Source organism: Castanea sativa, chromosome 5 (genome assembly GCF_040712315.1).
Source record: "Castanea sativa cultivar Marrone di Chiusa Pesio chromosome 5, ASM4071231v1".
Taxonomy (NCBI): domain Eukaryota; kingdom Viridiplantae; phylum Streptophyta; class Magnoliopsida; order Fagales; family Fagaceae; genus Castanea; species Castanea sativa.
Window position 1 is genome coordinate 15,585,831 of NC_134017.1, and position 21,932 is coordinate 15,607,762.

The window sequence follows — 21,932 nt, forward strand, 5'->3', positions numbered from 1 at the left end:
TGGCTTAAGGGGATAATAAGTCAGTCAAACACCGGCTCAATTTCCCAAATTGCCCCTGGTAATGATGTAATGTTACTATTTTTTATTTTTTTTAACCAGAAAGCATGTGAGCTATCATATATATGCTGATGCAAGCAAAGCCCAGAAACCCATCAATCAAATCAAAGCTCTAATCATTGCTGATAAGAAATTTAAGATCCATTAAAGGGTCCCACACATTGGCTTTCCCTCCATTTTTGGGTGGGTCCTGTTCCCACATCGAGGCTGTACCATTAAAATATTGAGAAAGCAGAAAAATAATTATAAAAAATCATTTCATATATACATAATTTAAATTAAGTAGATTAATTTTAGAAATTAGTGATATTTTATTTCATATAGAGTGGACTAATAACAAAAACAAAGCCTTTTATTTTATCACCTTTGTCGTAAAAATAAAGCTATGTATTTTTTAATTTTATTTTTTAGAATCAAATAAAGCTGATATCAAATTAGCCCCACTTTAATAATTGTGATTTTCTTACATGGTCCATAATAGGAAGGTTGAAAGGTGACTGGTAAAGTTTTGAATTTTTTTTGTGGTTAGCTTCAGAAAAAATTGAGCTTGTTGCCAGTCAACATTTGATGATGATTCATTGAGATTTGAACCATCAGCCTAAAATTGAAATTTGAAGGCACATAACTGTTTTGGCATTATTGTTTTTGCTACATATGGAAAATGTTCTTTTCCCATTAAAAAGGGATAAATATTAGATGAAAGTTAAAGTAAACATTTATGGAAACAGATTTACTTAAGGAATGATTTCAATGGAAACAAGACCCAGATTTTTGTCTTTTTCAACAAAAAAAAAAAGACCCAGATTTTTGTCTAAGCAAAAAAATGAAGACCCAAATTCAAAATCTTCAATTAAATCCAAAATCTTTCTATTTATGTAATGAGATAAAAATAAACCAATTCAGTGGCCAGTGTAAATCAAGCTGGATAGAGCTGGACCAGTGGAAATTACAGGGAAGCTTCATGGAAGGAAGCTAAATTTGTGGGACGCTATGGGATTCAAAATGGGACCAGGTTCAAAATGGGAAATAATGTAAACAAACAACTTCTACCTGAGAAGTTGTGCTATAAAATTTTAAAACTTTCAGAAATGGCTTGGCCATACTATGTGGTACAAGGCCTCCAAGTCTTTATTAGAGGCAAATCTCTTTCCCATTTCTGCATTATTTGTTTTTGTTTCCTAAATACATTGGTGAAGAACTAAACATAAGTTGGAGCTAGAATTTTTAGTATAAAAAGCTATAACCAATTTAAAAAGGTGATCTAAGTAACATGAAGAGTTTAGAGTCATCCATTTATTAATTGAAAATGTTAGGTTGTTAACTAGCAAAAGTTCAACTATTGAAAAGTTTAAGGAGCTACCGTCTCTCTGTTGGAGACATAGTTGATGTCAGTTGAGATACAAGATCTTAACCCATAATATAAAAACTTCATAGATTTCTTGGATCCTCCTAAGAATAGATCCCATATACTGTGAGATAAAAGGGAATCAAGGAACCTTGCAGCTCCTCTGATTGTCATTGTCCAAACAGATATTCTAAATTAACAAAAGTTGCTCAGAGATGTCATATGTTACAAAGGCAATCTCATTCTTGCATTATTCAATCCAAGTTTTTAAAAAAAAGACATAAAAAATTCAACCGTGAATCTTTTTATTTTCAGATCCGGAAGAAATCAAAAACATTATAAAAAATAAAAATAAAAGCTATTTAATTTCCATAAGGCATGATTCAATAAGAACTGTTTTAGAAGAATTTACATAAGGACTCTGTGCTCTCTATCCTATTTGCTGTTGATACTAAAAGTGGTAAATCAAGCTTAGAGAATCATTTAAAACTGAAATCCTTGACTGGTTATCTCTAACAAACACACAGGACCTCTTGACAACAATTTGTCAAAAATCTTCTTCTTCAACTGGGGAAGGAGACCGCTGCATTCTAACACTGCTGATGCTATTTCTTGCTGCCAGAATTTCATTCAGTGAGAACCTCTTCTTTTGCCCTGGTTCCGGTCTTTGCTTCGGGGCACTGTGAGACCTCAACTTGTTCTTAAAAGATTGTGTGCTTGCCATATAGTTAGGGTAGTTCAAGTAAGGCCTAAAGAAGCTGTCTCCACAAACACTCTTGGCTGGTGTAGTTGGGGCATTGGACTGCAATGAATTTCCAAATCTTGGAGTGCTCTGAGCAGTAGGGAACTTACATTCTTCACCAGTGAAGTACCATTCAAAGTCTTGAAGGTTTCGGCAATCAGGTATGGATAAACGAGCAGGAATTGGACACGGGAGAGGCGATGAGATTGTTTGATAAGGCAGGTCTTCACAACATTCAGATAACACATTGTTGATTCGTCTAGACCTTGATCTGGGTTTGTATGTATCAATTTCAACAATTTTTGGGCTGTCATCAAAGGCATTCATTGAAGCTTCATAAGATGCAGACAGCCTCTTACTATGAAATTCACTTCTTGTTTCATCAAATCTTTCCTGAGAATCATGAACACATTTAAATTAGACCAGACCACATAGAAAATATGACCAATTATGAGGAACAGGTTCTTACCACAGACATTCTTGGTCGAATCTCAGGATGAAATCTGTTCTCTTTGTTGAGAGAACGACGAGCACGCTGTGATCGAACAGCAGTCTGTGCTCTTATAAGAGCTTGCATACTATGCAGAGTTGCAGTAGCCCGTTTTCGGACAAGATAGCCTCTAACAAGAGCTTGTAACTTAACAAGTCCTTTTAGAGCTCGAAGTGCTTTCCGGGCCTGACATTGGACCAAAATTTTCAGAAAAAGATTACAAAAAATTCTGTAGTAATATAAAGTGCAACATGTGGGTGATTTCATACATAATGCCACATTTTCGTACGTAGAGAGAGCTTTGTAAATGGGAAAAGGCACCTAAAAATTAGAGCAACATTTATGTAGTAGCCCAAGAAGGACTTCATGTAGAACATAAAAAAGCGACTCCAAATACACAGTACTACCAAAAGCAGGAAGACCCATATTAGAACCACCAAAAGATAATCATCAAAGGAATAGACCCCAAAATTTACTCATGAAAAGCAGCATGAAGACCCACAAATGACACAAATCAGAGAAACATACTTTCAAATTTCAAATTTTAAGATTCAAAAAAAAAAAAAACATAGGGACCCAAAAGAGAAAAGGTTGAAGAAAAACAGAATGATTAGTCAAGTCAACAATAATTTGAGACACAAATGGACAATCTATTGACCCAAAAACACATGTACTGTTCCATTGGCATTTTGAAACTAGTTATCCAGCTTTTGAAAGCAGACATAAACGTAAGAATTAAGAAAAGTACTTCCGTTAGGCCAACCAAACATTAGTTACAGCAAAAATGTGTGTGAGACTGCAACAGACATGTCTTGAAACATTTCATCACAATCTAAAAAAAACAAAAACAAAAAACCAAACAAGAAGACAGACAACGGAGTATGTTTGTATACTGATTTTAAGCCAAATAACTTCTAAGATCAAATATGAAGCAACAAAGATCAAGAAAAATCAACAAATTTGAAGACCCACTTACCAAATAGCCTCTAAAAACTGTCTGAATCTTCACAGCACCCCACCTCTCCCTCCCACCACCAAACATAGTTCCCCTCCCATGGCTTGTCAGCCTCACAACCGCTACCGCCGCTTGTGCTGCAGCCACGGCAGCATCAGCAGCAGCTGCCGTGGCAGCAGCCACCGCAATTGCGTGCTTGTTCTGCTCCTTCTCTGTCTCAGCAATGTAGGATCTGAGCCAAGCAGCATCAGTGGCTGGCATATTGGCTGCATTGCTCACTGGAGATTGACCAACTGTTCTGGAGTCCTTTACTGACTTGCCAAAACTCCACCTTTTCTTCTCTTTCTTCTCCCCAGAAATTGGACCTGAATTCTCCACAAGATTCTTCTCCTTCTTCATCCCCAACAAGCCCTTAAACCACCTTGCAGCTTTTCCCATATTTGCTCTATCTCTATTGCTTGAGAGTGACAAACTAGAGAGAGATAAATAAATAGACAAAAGAGTGAGAAAGAAGCAAAGTCAAAGACTCAAGTTAAGTTTATTGAGGGAAACACCCTCACAACTACCAAGCCCCCATTTTTTTTCCCTCTCAAGAATTTGAACTGAAAACTAGAGAGAGAAAAACAAAGACCCAACAAATCCTCTGAAAGAACAAACGCTATAACCTATGTCATATGTGGTACTTATTGAGAAAATTCTATCCCCTAAAAACAATCCCTTCGATGAGATAGAAGCTAATAGAAGTGGAGGTACCTATCTAAGACATAAAAAAAATATTTTAAGTGGGAGAGACAAAATATTTCAAAACCTATGGGTCATAGACCAAAACCCAGGTGTTGTTTATTAAGAAGAAACAATATGTAAGATCTTTAGATCTTTACAGATTTCAAGCAGAGAAGTGATGTGAGCACTGAGCAAAGTGTGGAGCATAAGATTAACTAACAAAATTATCCAAACCTTAAAAATAGCTTAAGATGAAAGATTGGATTTTTTTTATAAAAAAATTTTTTTGAAAAGAAATTCTGACAGCACCTCGTGAAGAACTGCATTACAAGACAAAAAGATGTCACAGAAAGATACAGAGAGCGCAAACCCATTAAAATATAAATCTTCAAAAACTAACCCCATGTAAACAAACAAGAATTACAGACAAAAGGCATAAAAAGTGAAACCTTATTGGAAAGAAAGTAATAAACACACAAAGAAAAATAAAATTAAAAAACACACACATAAACAAACTCACCCACCTTCTCAAATTCAAAAACAGCGCCGAATTCACAGCCCCACTAGTCTAAAACTACAAAAAGCACAACCCAGCTCCCTTTTCTCTCTCTCAAAAAAATAAAAAGAAAAAATTTCTCTTATTTTCTCTCTCTTTCTCTTTGCTTTTCTGGAGCAACGTGTACTACCCCAAATGAAAGATACTCACTGACAATCCCGTGAATCTTTCAGTATTTTATGCATCACTTTCAAAACCCCTTTTGAGTGTTTTTCCTCTCTCTCTCTGTCTCTCTGACTCTTTGCTATATCTTCTAAAGCTCTCTATCTATGACACTTTCAAAGCCATAAGTTACTCTGATCTCTCCCTCCTGTCTTTTTTATGTTGAACGAGTACACTGAACAGCCATTAAAGCTTATTATACCCGCTAAAAGAGCTATTTTCTATAGTTTCTCTTTGTCCCAAACAATGAGCCTCAAAAAAGGCTGAGACTTCGCTTTCTTTCTTGGGTTAGAGAAGATCTTTCAGTCTCCGTATCACTCATAGTGTAAGATTCCCAGAAAATTTTTTCCCACTATACCTTCCACTTCCATCACGATTCCTATATCTCGAATCTCTCTGCCATATTGTTTCTGCTGCAAAGTCTCTGAAACAGTATGCCTTTTGGGTTCAAAAAAGTTTCTCTCACTAATGGGGTTTTGTAATTGAAATAAGATCAAAATTGAGTTTTATAGAAATAAAAAGCAATAATAATAAATGTTGGGCTTTCATTTTCATAATTCTTGGGATACCCAAAATTTTGGTTATCAAAATAATATTGATGGTACTGATTGTATAGTAGAAATGATAAATGCTTCATTGACAGTGGTTAATTAGATGATATGAAAGGGATTTGATTTGATTTTTGTTTTTTTTTTTGGCTCTTGATTTTATTTATTGATTTCTATATTTTTGAAATTTTGAAATCAAGACGTTGCTTAACATTATTGTAATATGAGTTTATGACAGTGATGGCTAGGAAGTTAAGCTAATGGTGTAGGATATTTGACCTATTGACTAGGTGACTATATTTCTATTGTAACAGCTTACAACGTGGGAGAACCAGAAGACAGGATTGCATCAGTGTTCATTTATCCCAATTTTATTTTATTTTACCATTCAAAAAACTATTTTATCAATTATATAATATAATTTTACAATACTTTCACATCTAAACTTCTATTTTTCTATTCTACTCATTAAAATAATATTTTTACACAATAAAATAATATATTTCACAACATTATTTATTCTTCTTCCTCTTTCTTTCTTTCGACTCAAGATCCACAATTACCACCACCGCTGCACCACACACCTAACACCACCACCTTCACCAGTAGTAACCCATAATTTACCGTCAACACAAAAAAAAAAAAAAACCCAGACTATCAAACCCTCTCCGATCATCAACATCACCAAAAAAAAAAACACAGCAACCCATAATCTACCGTTAACACCAAAAAAAAAAAAAAAACACATTAACCCACAGTCAATCCCATGCCACTGCACCACCAAACCCACGCCGCTACACCTACTGCCCAAATCGTTGCACCACCAGACCAACGCCGCTACATCCCTGGCCACACCGTAGCCCACCAAAATCACACCTATTGAAATCAACCCACTGCCACCCACCGACCCAAAACCCATTCCCACACAGATCACAACCCACCGCGATCTCCATCGCTAACCAAATCCAGCTCAGCCCGCCGCGATCTCCCACATTTTGCTGACCCACGCGGAGACGCAGATTCAAACCCAGCCCACCGATCGACGCCGATCCAACCTCCAAAATCCAAAACTCAGCACCGGTGCAAGCTTTGAACGAGAGAGATGTGAGAGATGGAGTGAGGAGGGAGGAGCTGTTGTAAGAGAGAGAGAGAGAGAGAGAGAGAGAGAGAGAGAGAGATAAGAAACCGTGAATAGAGAAAACTTTAAGTATAAAATATTAATATTTTTTTTTTGCCATTGAGCTACAGTGCGGTTCTACATTTAGAATCGCACTGTAGCTCAATTGTATTTTTTTTTACAATCCTTACTTTTTACAATCCTTACTTTTTACAACATTCAATGGAGGGAGCATCTTGGCCTAAATGGATTCTTTATGCTTAAATTTGGAATTTAGCCCTTTTGATGCTGATGCTCTTATTGTCATTATCTTTCTACAATAAACCAACTTCTCAAAATAACAAATTTAAAAATAAAAATAAAAATCTCAAATAGTCAACACAGGTTCTAGTTGGCCCAATAAATAATTTATTGTCACTGAGTAAGGGAGTTAAGCTTGAATTTCACCTACATCACAAAATAAATTCATTACTTTCTTGACTTGATACTAAAGAATAAAGCGTAGTCCTCATGAAGCAAATCATATCAGTTTCAAATGTTACCTCATCTAAAAAGAAATTCGAAAATCAATGAAATCCTAACCAAAGTGATCTCATATGTCAAGAGTCCCTCTTAGGGATTTTTTAATGATGAATATTTGTTTCCTCAATACATTTGATACCGGAAGTTTTTTCTAAATTTTTATACCTTTTTATAATTGGTTTCAATTTTTCCAAAGTTAGTTTAAAAATGGAAAGAGAAAGTGTAAACAATAAATTGTTTGAAAGTTTTCGTTTTTGATTTTAGGCATTATCATTTGTGCTCGTATATGACTTTTATATTATAGATGGATTCAGGCAAGAGTGTAAAGAAGGTAGTGATTTTCAACAAAAAAAAAAAAAAATTTGATACAGTGATTTTCAAGTTTTTGGTTGGCTTAATTGTATGTAAGAACACAAAACATTACTAAATGTATGAGAATAATAACACAAAGCAAGCCATTTTTATATATAAATAGTTTTTTTTTTTAGAATACTAAATATTTTTAACATACACACGAAGAGAAGAGAGACAGTCTTATATAAATAATTAAATACTGCTATATTAAAAATTATTTGGTAAATAAAATTGTTTTAAACTTAATATCCAAGAGACAAAATCCACGTTATGTTAACATGGTTAATGATAACTTAGAAAAGGTATTTTTTTAAAATAAGAGTCTCTCTTAAAACAATAAGGCTCATTTTTTCTAAAAACAAATACACTCGGATTCACATTCAATCAGCATGATGACTGACTGGGACACATGCTGAATGGACTAATTCAGTGCTTGAACGAAACAAATAGAAATAGAATCCTAAATAGGGATTAGAAATTATTGAATCCTATTTGCAAAATAATTTTACAACATTATTATTTTAGCAAATAAGTATCAAAAAAGTACTATGTAATAAAAAGGCCCATGAAAGCATATTAGGTAAATTAATTTTAAAATAATAAGTTTTGAGACAACTATCAACAAGTTCTATCATCATATCTCCAACATTGGATACGATAGCTAGAGGTAACCACTATTCCCTGTGGTTCTCATAGAAATGAAATTAATTTTGACCTACCGAAATAGTTCTCAAAGATGCATTTGTTTTTTCATATCCACATCCTCAACCAAACGGCCTTACATCTTAATACTTATATATATATATATATATATATATATATATATATATAGTAAGCATTATTCCTAATGGGTCCTCCAAGAAATTAAATTAAAATTGACCTCCCCAAAAATAGTTTTCAAATGTGCATTCTTTTTCATATCCAAATGGACCACTCTACCAAATTGTCCTAATCTTAACACATTGGGTTAGGACCCCAATGTTTTAAGATTAGGACAATTTGAGTGCAAGTAGGGTAATTGGACCCACATAATAACTTGGCATTAATCCATAATTAGGACCATTTCCACGTTAGCATAGCAAAGACCTTTTTAGTCCCAAAAGTCGAAAAGACCTCTTTTACTGTGGGTTCAGGCCCAGGGGGACTACTCATATTTGTATTTATGTGTGTTGTGACTTTGAGAGTGACCTCTGACCAGGCATGAGTTGGGTCATCAACAAGGCTTGGGCCTAGTAAATCCCAGTCTCATTCGCAGAGACTTCAGGCTAGCCCGGCTGGCCACTGTACAAAATCATTCTCTCTCAGTCTAAAATTTGGATCTATTCTGTGCCTAGGCCCCAGTCCTAGTAAATTATCAAACCTACTTTTCTAAATTCTCAAGTTTGAATATATGAACAAAAGGAAACATTACAGCGCAGAAAACAAAAATTACAGCCCAGAGAGAGAGAGAGTAAATTGAAAATTTGAAACATTATCAAAAAATTAATGTTAGAGACACAATCTTTCTCTTTTCTCAACTGTTGACACAATTCATATTAATTGATTGAGCAAAAAATCACTTTTGTAATTAATGTTCTTTCCTATTTCCTAATTGAATTATGATTTTATTTTTCATTTTTAGTTGATTTAGGCTTTGTTTGGGAGTTCATAAGAGAATGGAATGGAATGGAATGACCATAAAGGAATAAATGGAGTAGATTTAACGCTCTGTTTGTTTCGCTGGAAAACTATCTATATAGATAATTTTCCACATTTTTCAGTGTTTGGTAGCATAAAAAAAATTTAGTCAACGGAAAACTATTTTTAGTCAATGGAAAACCCTAATAAAAATAAGGCTTATTTTCTATGGAATGTTTTCCATTTTTTTTTTTCTGAAAACGATCTCTCTCTTAGCCATCACATCTCTCCTATAAATATTATCTTTTTCTTTACTCTCTCTAGCCGCGGGAAACAACTATTTTTGGCGCCTACTCTATATCACAGTCTCAAGGTAGGCTTTCAATTTTCTCCTTCTCTTTGCTTTTTCTCTCCTTTCTTATTCTCACTGTCTCTCCCACTCTGGTCTCTCCTCTTTTCACAGGTCTCTCTCTATCTATCTCTCACGGTCAACAATTCTTCCTTGCACTGGTAATATTTCGTTCTTCTGTACAAAACCCCCAATTTTATAGTTTGCTTCGGTATTTGTTGTGGGGTGTGGGTAGTTTAAGTTGAAAACTTATGGGCAAACTTTTGCTTTGATCTAGTAGATACGCTTATGGGCAAAGAACTGTCATACTATTTTTATATTATTAAATGATAAAAACAGAAGAAGATTGAGCATTCTTTCTGGTATGTGACATTGGCCATATGGGTCTTAATAATTGGAGGTCAAAGTCCATGTTTGGTTCTTGTTAGTGGTGAGAAACTGGCCAGTTGGAAGCATCAGAGTGAATCTTGGTTCCTTTTTTTATCACTTTGATACTACTTTCCTGGGATATGACAGTTCTTTCGGGTCCTATGTTCCTGAGTTCTCTGTGGGTCATGCAGAAGTACAAGCAAATCACTTTCAAATTGAGCAATTGATTTGCAATGACGGCTTTCTCGTGGGTCATTGTCCAACAAACATTATGGTTTAACACTATGTTTGTTGAGCAATTGATTTCAACATTGCGTTAAACCATAATGTTTGCATAGTCTAATTTTGAAGCGTTAAACCATAATTCAATTTGCTCCAGCATTAATTCAGAGCGTTAAACCATAATGTTTGCTGGAATTATTAGCCTTTATTGAAGCAAATCACTTTCAAATTGAGCAATTGATTTGCAATAACGGCTTTATCACTTTGATTATTTGATCTAACTAGTTTAACTTCCTTTACATACTCTGCTGCCTCCTTGACTAATGAAGTCACTCTACAGAGAAGGATTTTTTTACAAGATTTTATCAATGAGTTGTTTAGATGATTCTTTGGATGAGGGAACCACCTCTAAATTAACTTTACCTTTTAACCAACTAAAATTTTTTGCTTGGTCTGCAGCATTTTGAGCTTGCTTTTCATTTTTTATTGATGTGAATTATGCAAATTGTGAAGTGTTTTATTAGTAATATTAGAATCCTCTCTCAATGTCTGGGGAATTAAAATTATTAAAGAGTTGTTTTTTGTTGTTGTTGTCCTTCTTGTATTGAGAAAGTTCCTCATTTGCCAATTGGAAATTGAGCATCTCAGGTAGAACATTTATAATTGTATTATCTGTGAACTAAGTTTTACTACACACTTTATAATATTATTTTTAGCTCTGATTTTTTTTAATTAATATTATTTTTAGCTCTGATTTTTTTTATTTTTTTAACTCTACTAACATAATACACAAGAAAAGACTTGATTGTCATCTTAGAAAGTAGCTAGAGCTTATATGGCATTGCCACCAGAGCCTTATAACATTGGCTTTGTGATTTTATTTGAACTTGACTTCAATTAACAAAGGTATGCATGATGAACCTATTCTGACCCTAAAAATCACTGTTGGAAGTTAGAACAAATTAAGATTTCTAGTCTGCCTCTCGCAGAAATAGAACTTGTCACCTCATGCCTCTTGTGAACTGACTTGGGCATGTCAAACTAAGGTAATACTTGTTTAGTATCTCAGGTAGAACATCATTAGCAGAATTAGTTTGCTAGATAAAGCAGTTTTAGTTTGCTAGAACATCTTTATTCTCTACTCCTCTACCATTCGTACTCTTGTTCTCACCCAAGTGAAATTTTAAAAAAAAAAAACAAGTAAGAGCAAATGTCCCTCCTTCACCATTTATTACCTTGTCAATTTTTAGCCTCTAATAACAAACTCAAAAGTTATTGTTTCTAGTACTTATGGAGTGATGATGTTGTTACCTTATAGTTTAGTCTCATCAAACTTAAAGTGGTCATTTTTTATGAATTGTTTTCTTTAAGTACCTGTGTATATGAATGCTTTCTTTAAGTACACATTTAATTTATACTCATCATTTGTTTTTTTTTTGGAAATATAGATGGATAACCCATCACTTCCTGCTGCCATAATGGGGGCAGCTACATCTGTTATTGCTGTGGGTGTTGTTATTTTGAAAGGACTAAGATCTAGGAGAGTTATGCCTAGAGAACCTCATGTCAATCGAGAGTATGAAAGAGAGACGTATGTGAATGATATTCTTTGTAGAGGTGATGCGCGTTGTCTCCATAATATAAGGATGAGACCCATTGCTTTTTATGCGCTATGTAAAATTTTGAGCAAGAATAATCTACTTCAAAAGACCATTCATATGTCCATTAAAGAACAAGTATTACTTTTTTTACACATTATTGGGCATGATGTGAGGTTTCGAGTTGTTGGTGGGAGGTTTTATAGATCAGTTGAGACAGTGCACCGATACTTTAGACATGTCCTTAGAGCAGTTTTGCAATTATACAAACACATGATTAGAGAGCCTGACAAAGATACACCCTTGGAGATAAGAAATAGCAACAGGTTTAGTTCCTATTTCAAGGTAAATTACAAAGGCTTTCATTTTCCTTATTTTTTTATATACATATAAAGATATTAGATAAATGTAACTTATATTTATCGTAATTAGGATTGTGTGGGAGCTATTGATGGAACTCATGTTCATGCATCTGTTCCAATTCAAATGCAAGGAAGGTTTCGCGGCCGAAAGGATGGAACAACACAAAATGTCCTTGCTGTTGCTACCTTTGACTTAAAATTCACTTATGTATTAGCTGGTTGGGAAGGAAGTGCACATGATTCACGTGTCTTAAATGACGCACTCTCTAGGCCAAGGGGATTAAAAATTCCTGAAGGTATTATAGGAATAGAAAATGATTTTAATATGGATAATAGCTTTTGGAGTGATTTCTTTTCCTTTTGACTATGGACGTGTAGGTAAATATTATCTTGGTGATGCCGGTTATGGAGTTCTAAAGGAATTATATCCCCTTATCGTGGTGTTCGTTACCATTTGAAAGAGTTTAGTGATAACCCGCCAAGTAATGACAAAGAATTATTCAATCTTCGCCATTCTTCTTTACGCACTAGCATTGAGCGTTGTTTTGGGGTTTTGAAGAAACGTTTCTGTGTGTTAGATGCAGAACCTTTTTGGTCATTCCCAACACAAGTGGATGTAGTCTTAGCTTGTTGCATAATTCACAGTCATATAATAGGAGTTGACCCTTTAGACTCAATTATGAGCAACGGGCTTCGTGGTAGTCCACTTGCAAATGACAGTACAAGTAGAAGAGTCCAACAATCACAAAGGGAAGTCCAAGAAGAAAATAGAGAATGGGTTAAAAAACGGGATGATATTTGTCATAAAATGTGGGAGGATTATAATGCTATGGAGTGATTTCACACTCTTTATATTAGTTGGTTGTGTAATGGATTTTTTTGGTTTCATATTATCAAAACTTTTATGTTACAATTATTTTTGTTTCTCAGGATACCCCCAAGTCATATTTTGTATTAAATATTGTTTATATTCTTCTTTCCTTTTTGTCTCATTTTTCTTGTGAATATCATTGTAATATAATTGCAATGGGAAATACAAAGGATACTCAAAAGGTCAAGGACACCAAGACCAACTTCAGGTGGTCACAACCAATGCAGAATTTATTACTTGAGATACTTGCAGATGAGGCTCTTCATGGCAATAAGCAATCCAACACATTTAAACATGCATCATATGCTAAAGTAGCTGAAGCAATTACTGAGAAATTTATGACTAAATGTACTCCAAAGCATATGGAACATCGCTTTAAAACACTCAAAACCAATTGGAATACAATTGCATTACTTCGTAATAAGAAAAGCGGGTTTGGATGGAATGATGATTTGAAAATGATCACCTGTGATAGGATAGTGTATGATGATGAAGTCGAGGTAAGAAACTTTTATTATTTTTATTTTATAGGTAGAAACTTTTTAGTTTATATCATTGTAAAGTTTAAATTTTTTTTCATTATTCTTATTGCTCTCATATTAGTTTTTGTCTCTTTTCATTTCTTTTTCTTTTTCATTGTTTCTTTTCCTTTCTTTACACAGGCACATCCAAATCATGCGCAATTTCTAAACAAGAAAATTGAGATGTTTGATGAGATGGCTTTGGTTGTGGGTAAGGATATGGCTACAGGAGGTTTTTCCAAGGGAGTTGGTGATATAGGTGTAGAAGCATTGGATGACTCACCTCCGCTTGTTGATGCTGATGTTGATGACATATCCAAAAAGAAGCAAGTTGATCCCTCACATGTGGCTTCAAATGAAACAAGGTCTCACAAGAAACGAAGTCATGCTACTATGATTGAAGATGCTATTTACCAAGATTTGTCTATACAACTTGGTAAGGTTGCCTCTGCAATAGAAAAGATTTCTGAAAATCAGCTAAATTTTGGTAGTCTTTATGAAGAAGTTATGAAGATGGATGGGTTTGAAGAAAATATGCTTGCGGCTGCATTTGACCAGTTGAATGGGGATGAAAAACAAGCAAGGTCATTTATGTTGAAAAATGACAAGCTCCGTAGACAATGGTTGTAGAACTTCTTTGACAACTATTTAAGCCAATTTTGATTATGTAGGTGCATTTTTGTTATAATTTATGCTTTTCTATTTGTACAATTTGACATTTTGGTATTTATCAAACTATTTGGTGTTTAGTTTGTAGGTTTCAAGATCATTTTAATGGGCATTGGTTTTCAACTTTTAGTTCTTTTGTTTCAAGGGAATGTGGATCTGGAAGCAACTTTTAGTCCTTTTGTTGGCTAAAAATTATTTTAATATGGAATGATTGGTTTGCCATTGTTACTAGTGGATATTGATTGCATAATTTTGGTGGTTAAGAGTGTAAGTGCCATGCTCAATCATGACATAAAGCTGAGAAAGTTATCTGCTACAAAGGTGTAGGATGGTAAGACTTAAGCACTTCTTGGCAATATGTGTATTTCTATTCACTTGGTATTGATGCTTAGAGTTCCAGAGCCACAAAAATTGCAGTGGTATAATTACAATGAGATAGTTTTCTAAAAAAATGAGATACTTTTCCAAAAAATATTTGTGCATACCAAACACTAGAAAACATTCTCAAACTCATTTTCAAGATTGTTACCAAACACTGGAAAATGAGATAGTTTTCCAAAAAATATTTTATGGAAAATGACCAGTTTTCCAGAAAACATTAATGCTGAAACAAACAGAGCGTAAGTAAAGAAAATGAATGAAAAAGAATATAATAGAATGAAAAAGAATATAATAGAATGAAATTAAGTAACCTTGATTGGATGTTTTAAAATAAAGGAATGGAAATGAATGAAAATGAATGGAATGTAAGTAATTTTGTTTAGGAGTAACATGGAGGGAATGGAATTGAATAATTTTATGACAATGTTACTATTAGACCCCTATTTTAAAATAAAAAGTTGAATATATAGGGGTATTTTGGAAGTTTTAGTAAAAAATTCATTAAATCTAATTTTATTTCCTCCTATTCCTCCTAATTTCGGGGGGAATGAAAATTTGAGGTTTTAAGGGAATAGAGAAGAATGAGTGTTCCCTCCTACCCATTCTATTCTCTCACACTTAAACTCCCAAACAAAGGAATGAACTTTTCATTCTCTCCATTAAAACTCTCAAACAAAGGAAGGGAAGAATATTCTAAAATTATTATTTTCATTCATTTCCATTCTCTCCTCTCAAACGAGGCCTTAGGATCATTTTCTTAGTTGAATTAGGATCTTATATTTTTTTTTTAAGGAAAAGATAAGATTAGGATTTTATGTTGTTTGTCTTTATCTTTTTATTTTTAAGAATACTAAATATTTTTAACACACACACGGGGAGAGGGAAAAAGGTTTTAAAGAAACTTATAGTGGTATATATTCAAAATGGTCTAACTTTTGAATATACAACACAGACTTTAAACCTCTTTAACTCACAATCACTTTTCAATGTGGGATTAACCCACTATATTTTCTTTTAAGAATACTAAGTATTTTTAACATACACACATGAAGAGAGGGGAGAATGTTTTAAAGAAACCTACAGTTAAGTTTCTTTATCTGGTTAAGTTGTTTTACTTTCTTTAGTAGAAGTAAGATTTTGCGATTTATTTTTCTTAAGAAATCTCTTCCTATACATACTCTTTATAGGGAACTAAAAGTGATGATTAATTAAATTGTGATTGATAAAAGGTTTTTTTTTTAATTAAAATGTTATATTCACAATATTTTCACAATAAATTCTAAGTGGTAGGCTGTTATGGGTGGGCAAAAAAGTAATTTTAAGTTGTGGATTTAAATTAAAATCAATAACTACTTGTCAAATATGATCTGTTGTGAAAATATTGTGGATGTAATACCTCTCTTTTAGAACATCCACATTGGTGGAGCTATTAATTTAGCTACTTAGCACTACAAAAAGTTACTTTATTTATTTTACCTTCTCACTTTACAAAACACCCAACATCTAAGGTTTTATTTTAGCTTTCAACACAATAAAATAATATAAATAACACAATAAAATAATATATTCACTATAATAAACAACTATCATAACCACAATTGCAGTGGGTTTGGCCTTCTATTTTTCTTCCTATTTGAACACATTAAAACACAAATTTGCAAAAAAATCAAAAAATTCACAAAATTTAAATTTGCAAAACCCATAAAACAACCCAACATATCAAATCTAAAAACTGAAGAGAGCTGAGAGTCATTAGTTGAAAAATAGCGTGCAAGGGAGAAAGAGGCAAAAAAAAAAGAAAAAACAGAGAAGAAGAAGAAGAAAACAGCGTGCAAGAGAGAGAGGAAAAAAAAGAGAAAAAGATGAAAGAGAGTGTAGAAGTATAATAAAATAATATTTTTGGTTTAGCTTTTTTACTACAGTGCACAGTTCTAAATAATTGTGTACTGTAGTAAGAAGTTAAAATTTTTTAATTATGGCATCACTATTACAGCCTGTTTTTTAGCATTGGCGGTGCTATGCTCTTATGAGAAATGATATGTCCACAACATTTTTACAACAAATCATAGGTGGTTAGTTGTTACTGGTTGTTATTGTTGGGGCAAAAAAGTAATCTTAGTGTTAGGTTCAAATTTGAACCAACAACAACTAACCACCTATGATTTGTTGTAAAAATATTGTGGATGTAGCACCTCTCATGCTCTTATAAGCATTAGAATGAGTATCAACTATTATTGAGTATCGAGTAATAAGAGATAATGCAAAATTTGAAACCAAGAAAAGCCCGCATGGGGGATGTGTCGTTATTTGGATGCTTAGTGTGACAGTGTCTAGTATCTACAACCGACGCTTTTGACAAAGAGATGGGCTCATTGCCAGATTGCCTCATTCTCTATGGACCTCTTTAGTTATTTGCTTTTGGGCTTTTATCATTTTATTTATCTAAGTTTAAGGATCAATTTATAAATTGCGAGACCGTGAGTCTTTATTTATTTATTTATTTTCTGCTGAACTTTAGTTTTCTTCTATAAAAAAAATAAAGGCAAACAAGATAAACCACTTCTTTCTTTATTAAAAAAAAAAAGAAAGATAAACCACTTCCCCGCTAGTTTGTTTGTCTCTCTCTTTTTTTTTTTTCTTTTTTTTTTTTTTAAATTAATTAATTAATTATATATATATATATATATATAGGAAGTATATCATCTTTATTTAAGAAGAAAATAACTACAATAGGTCTTGAGTCACAGCTATCACATTTTGGGGTCACCTTTAAAAGATTCCTCTTGAGAGGATTTTGGGGCACCCTAGGACAGAGCCAGAACTCAAATTTAGGGGTGGCGGCTTTGTTGTTAATTGTATGTAGTAACTTCGGTCTTTGACTATGCTGCTTAGCCCTTAAGTTTTTTTTTTTTTTTGGTGTTTGATGTGTGCGCTGCTAGGTAAGAAAAAAATTATTTTGTTTAAAATTTTTTAAAGGGTCAGTTATTTGTTTGTGGTAAAATTGGTTGACTAAGTTTAATTTTTTTAGTTTTACTATTAGTAATTTTTTTTGTTGGACTAATATTTTTAGGCTTGTAAATTTTGTTTTAGATTTTAGACCTATTAATTTTGTTATGGTCTTTAAAATAAGGAAAATGCTAGAATTACAAACTTTTTTACAAATTGCTTATGTGATGAGTGGTTATTGGTAAGCAATAAAATAATTTTTGTCTTAGGCCTAAATGCAAACTAATAAAAATTTGCTATCTTAACAATTTGAAAATTGTTGTAGAAATATTTATGACTATAAGAATACTCTTAAAAGAATCAATGATATTGTTAAGGGGGCAAAAGTATAATTTTATAAAACAAATTCTAAAATTAGTATCCATATATATAATAATATTTTTTTTAAAAAAATAGAGGGGGTCCAACTATGGCTCCGTTTATGAGGCCACCTCTAAGAGATTCCTCCCTGTAATTACTTGATATGTGTAGGATGGGGAGACTAGACATGTTCAAAAGAATAGTCAAATACTCAAAGAAATCCTACACATGCTCAAGAAAATAGTCAAAAACTCAAAGAAGTCTGGACATTCTTATTATAATTATATAAAAAAAAAAAATCACGCATGTGTACAAATATTAGCTTCATGGTAGATGTGCTTTCGCCACACTCGCCAGAGTCTCGCCAACAGGTCTTTTTATAGTCACAGACTCACAAACCAAGATCAAGAGACAATGGTGAACAATCAAAACAATATAATAATACCAAAATGATATCCCCAATAGCCCTCAAAACAGGCTAATTGGAGACCTTTACAAATGGCCTAAAGTTTTGCTTGGACAACTAGTTTTGACTTGTGATTCTCAGATGTAAATAAAAACCAATTATCATTTTTTGTTATGATCTCGCAAGACCGGGGTCCCTTTATCACTTCCATCAATATTGAGCTTGACATTGGAAGATAGAGAATATAACCATGAAATTCAAACATTTAGTTTTCGAAGAAAAATAAATTCTGGTTCAACATTATCATATGATGAAGCGATATACGAAAGCTCTTTCATATGATTTAATTTACAGTGTTTAGTTATCAATGTTGATGTTATTTTTTTTTTTTTTAAGTAACAAGCTGAAAAAAAAATTGATTTTTTTTTTTTTGTGAAGTAAAAAGGGGTATTGAATGGGATGCAATACCCTAACAATTACATGGGATCTAAATCCAATTTATTTATTTATTCATTGTTATATATATTTTTTTGATGGAAAGGCATGTGCATATTAGTTTACCTACGCGTCTATTAATGCTCAGCTTTATCAAACTCAGCAGATTCTCCACCATAGGCGGTGATTTATTTAAAGATGAAAAAAAATACAAGGAATATGATAGGATCAGCTCTATTGTGAATCAAGTTGCAATTGTGCAGTGTGTTGTGCTGTCAAAGCTTGCCTGATTTGGAAGTTAATTAGGGTAATTGCTGATGTGGCAATGGTTGTTAGTTGTAGTTAATGCAGCAATAGTAGTTAGTTAGATCCAACAATTCATAATTGATTGTATAACCGATTAGGGGACTAGCTTTCCTATAAGATGCTAGGATCACTTGTAAAGAATCATCTTGGAAAATACTATGCTAATACTATCTTTGATCTTTACTCTCTCTCTCTCTGACTTTATGAGCCTTAGTTCCCTTAAAGAACTACCCAAACTATCTCAATTCTATAAGAACCAGTGGGCTCTTATTAATTGGTATCAAAGCTATTCGATTTTGAAATAGCAAGCTTGAGGAAGCAACCATGGAAGTGAATTCAGCCCTGTAGCAAGTTCCATAAGTTGTCATAAGCAAGTTCAGTAGCAAAATATGTGACCTGATTGAGTTTGTTGGTTGCTTCGAGAGAACTAAGATCTCCTAATTGATAAATAGATTACTTGGAGGGAGTCTAAATCTCCAAAGTGAATATTCACTTAATAATAATATTTTCTAGCTTACTTTATTAATCAACATCAAGTCATATTAATAGATAACTTTACAAGATAAAGCTAACATTTAAATCCTAACCTTTATCTACAACAAGTAGATAAAATTTATCCTTATACTAAGCTAACAATTTATCCTATTCATTATCTAATTACCCAACTCCTAATAACAAAAATAAAATCTTAAATAATTAAATAAAAATTAAACACCTAACATACTCACAAAAAAAAAAAAAAAAAAAACCTCAAGAGCAGATTTTGCAGAATGTGTCTTCTAAAAACTTAATTGTGTTCTTCTCCATTAAAGCCCTCTAACTCATCCATTTAGCTCAAAGATTCGTTGTCCACGCAGGCACTCATACCTTATTCCCTAGTATTCTTACTCTAGAAAACCAACTCAAAATGCTTAAAGCTGCTGGCAAAAAAAACCAAGAATCTCGGTAGAATATCTCCAAACTTACTATTATGCACTAATTTTCATTCGTACTTCCAAGGTTCTCTCCTACTTCAACCATAATTGATGATGCCGAAAATATCACCAGTGAGTTGCAAGCGCTCCTCCAACTAAATCTATACCTGCAAAAAGAAAATAATGGACCCAAAAGAGGGCACCGGTGTGGTACCGGCCAAAAACCCTCCGAAGGTCAAGTTAGAATCTTGTGTCTTTAACCCTAGAGTGCCAGAGTTAAAAATATTATGCGTACCTTCACATCTAGGGTTTCTGGGGTATTTATATTGGGTGGAATTACCTTTCTTTTAGGATACAACTTCCTTCTTAAGTTCCTTTCCATATAGGAGTCTTCTCAAACGTGTGTCGCAAGAAGTCCAAGCGTGCACGTTTGCGTGGGGATAAAGCAAGAGTTCATCTGAGGCATATCAAATGACATGTCACCTGGAATCTACCATTAATTCGTACATGACGGATACTCAGCAAAAGTTTACCGTCATAGTCGCATCCCTTCAAGTTTTAACCGTCTTCATGATCTCCGTCCCTTCAAGTTTTATGGGAATATTCATCTTCTATTTTTTATCCCCTTCAGTTGCCCCCTTCAGTCCTTGGATTCGTCTTTTGAACCTGACGGATTCATGGAGTGATTCAAAGCAATGTATTGAGATGGGACGGTCTTAGTGTATCATGACGGAGGATACGTGGCCTGTACCTCTGACGAAGGACACGTGGTTGTTACAGATTGGCAGTTCCCTCAAAACGAGGTGACGCTTCGTATTCCGTGCCCATCGCTCTATAAAAACTTGCCATTTCTCCCTTCATTCTCTTTTCTTATCAAAAATTTGTGAGCAGAGCGCTACCGTCATTATTATTGTGCATTCCTGTCGTCCAGCTAATCTCATCCGTCGTCTCGCACCGGGAGTCATCTCAATCCGGTATGTACTCCAAATCCTTCTCCCGACATTTTTATTTATTTTACGGTTTTTGTTATATATACATGTGTACTTTAGACCCGTCAGTGTCTTAGGTTATACCGTCATAAATGTAGGTCATGTCTAGTGCGTCAAGTAATCAGTCGTTTGTCCGCGACGGGGCGGGCTACGATGAAAGATTACCGTCAGGTCCAAGAGATCCTGACGCTTCAAGTGAAGAAAGGAATCCGTCCAGTACCTTTTCTTCCCAAGACGAAGGTCTGGAGACGGATAGCTCGGAGTCATCGAGTAGTGATTTAGACGGTGTGGATCCCCCTGTTCAATCTACGATTGGACCGGACGGTTTGAGAGAGTTCGTCATGCTGCCCCTTTGGACGGTAAATGACTTTAGGTCCACAATCACTGAATCCCACCTCAGAACACTTAGAACCAAGTACCAAATACCAGAAAAAACATTCGTCTACGTCTTCCCCAACCGTCAGAAAAGTGTTACTACAAGGGAGTCAACGGTGTTGGGATTTATGAGCAAGCCTTAAAGGCGGGGCTCAGATTTCCCTTAAGTTCTCTCCACCGTCGTCTTCTTCAGTACCTTGGCCTATCCGTCACCCAAATCTCCCCAAACGCCTGGAGGGTGTTCATTGGGGTAGAAGTTTTATACGGAGCAATGTCTGACGGTGGAAGAATTCTTCCACTGCTATCGTCCAACAGAGATCGTCAAGTCAAAAGGTATGTACAATTTTGCTGCTAGAAGCAAATTGTTGAGGCTCGTCAGTGACACACCGGACTCAAATAGAGACTGGAAGAGTCGGTATTTCTTTTTAGAGGGGGACGAATGGATGTGTCGTCCAGGGGATAGAACACATATGCCCGTCGACACTACATGGGGCATAATGCCTCCGTCGGGTATGTCATTTCTTTGTTTCCGTCAACTTAATCTTTGAAAACTTTTTATGTTCTAAGGTGTAACCGTCTTTTTCACAGCTCGAGACCGTCCATAAGTTAACCTAGAACAGTGGAGTTTTCTAGAAAAAATTTTCAACAAGACTAAACTGCAAGAGAGGACG

At 34.2% G+C, this 21,932-nt stretch overlaps 2 protein-coding genes across 2 annotated transcripts; one reads left to right on the top strand and one right to left on the bottom strand.

Moving 5' to 3' along the window:
* Positions 1-1,625: 1,625 nt before the first annotated feature.
* Positions 1,626-5,564, bottom strand: LOC142634102 (protein IQ-domain 26-like). The gene is made up of 4 exons (XM_075808380.1): positions 4,837-5,564; positions 3,611-4,061; positions 2,614-2,820; positions 1,626-2,537 (listed from the first exon to the last, which is right to left on the bottom strand). Exons 2-4 carry the CDS (start codon positions 4,025-4,027, stop codon positions 1,950-1,952), a joined length of 1,212 nt encoding a protein of 403 aa, XP_075664495.1. The 5' UTR covers positions 4,028-4,061; positions 4,837-5,564; the 3' UTR covers positions 1,626-1,949.
* A 7,550-nt stretch (positions 5,565-13,114) lies between these two features.
* LOC142634815 (uncharacterized) lies at positions 13,115-14,110 on the top strand. The gene is made up of 2 exons (XM_075809069.1): positions 13,115-13,459; positions 13,622-14,110. The coding sequence occupies exons 1-2, from the start codon at positions 13,115-13,117 to the stop codon at positions 14,108-14,110; spliced, it is 834 nt and encodes a 277-aa protein (XP_075665184.1).
* Positions 14,111-21,932: the final 7,822 nt, after the last annotated feature.

Coding starts and splice junctions, on each gene's coding strand:
- LOC142634102 (XM_075808380.1), bottom strand. CDS start 4,027: ATGGGAAAAGCTGCAAGGTGGTTTAAGGGCTTGTTGGGGATGAAGAAG. Junction 2,821..3,610: donor CAGTTTTTAGAGGCTATTTG/GTAAGTGGGTCT, acceptor GTCCAATGTCAG/GCCCGGAAAGCACTTCGAGC. Junction 2,538..2,613: donor TTCGACCAAGAATGTCTGTG/GTAAGAACCTGT, acceptor CATGATTCTCAG/GAAAGATTTGATGAAACAAG.
- LOC142634815 (XM_075809069.1), top strand. CDS start 13,115: ATGGGAAATACAAAGGATACTCAAAAGGTCAAGGACACCAAGACCAAC. Junction 13,460..13,621: donor TGTATGATGATGAAGTCGAG/GTAAGAAACTTT, acceptor TTCTTTACACAG/GCACATCCAAATCATGCGCA.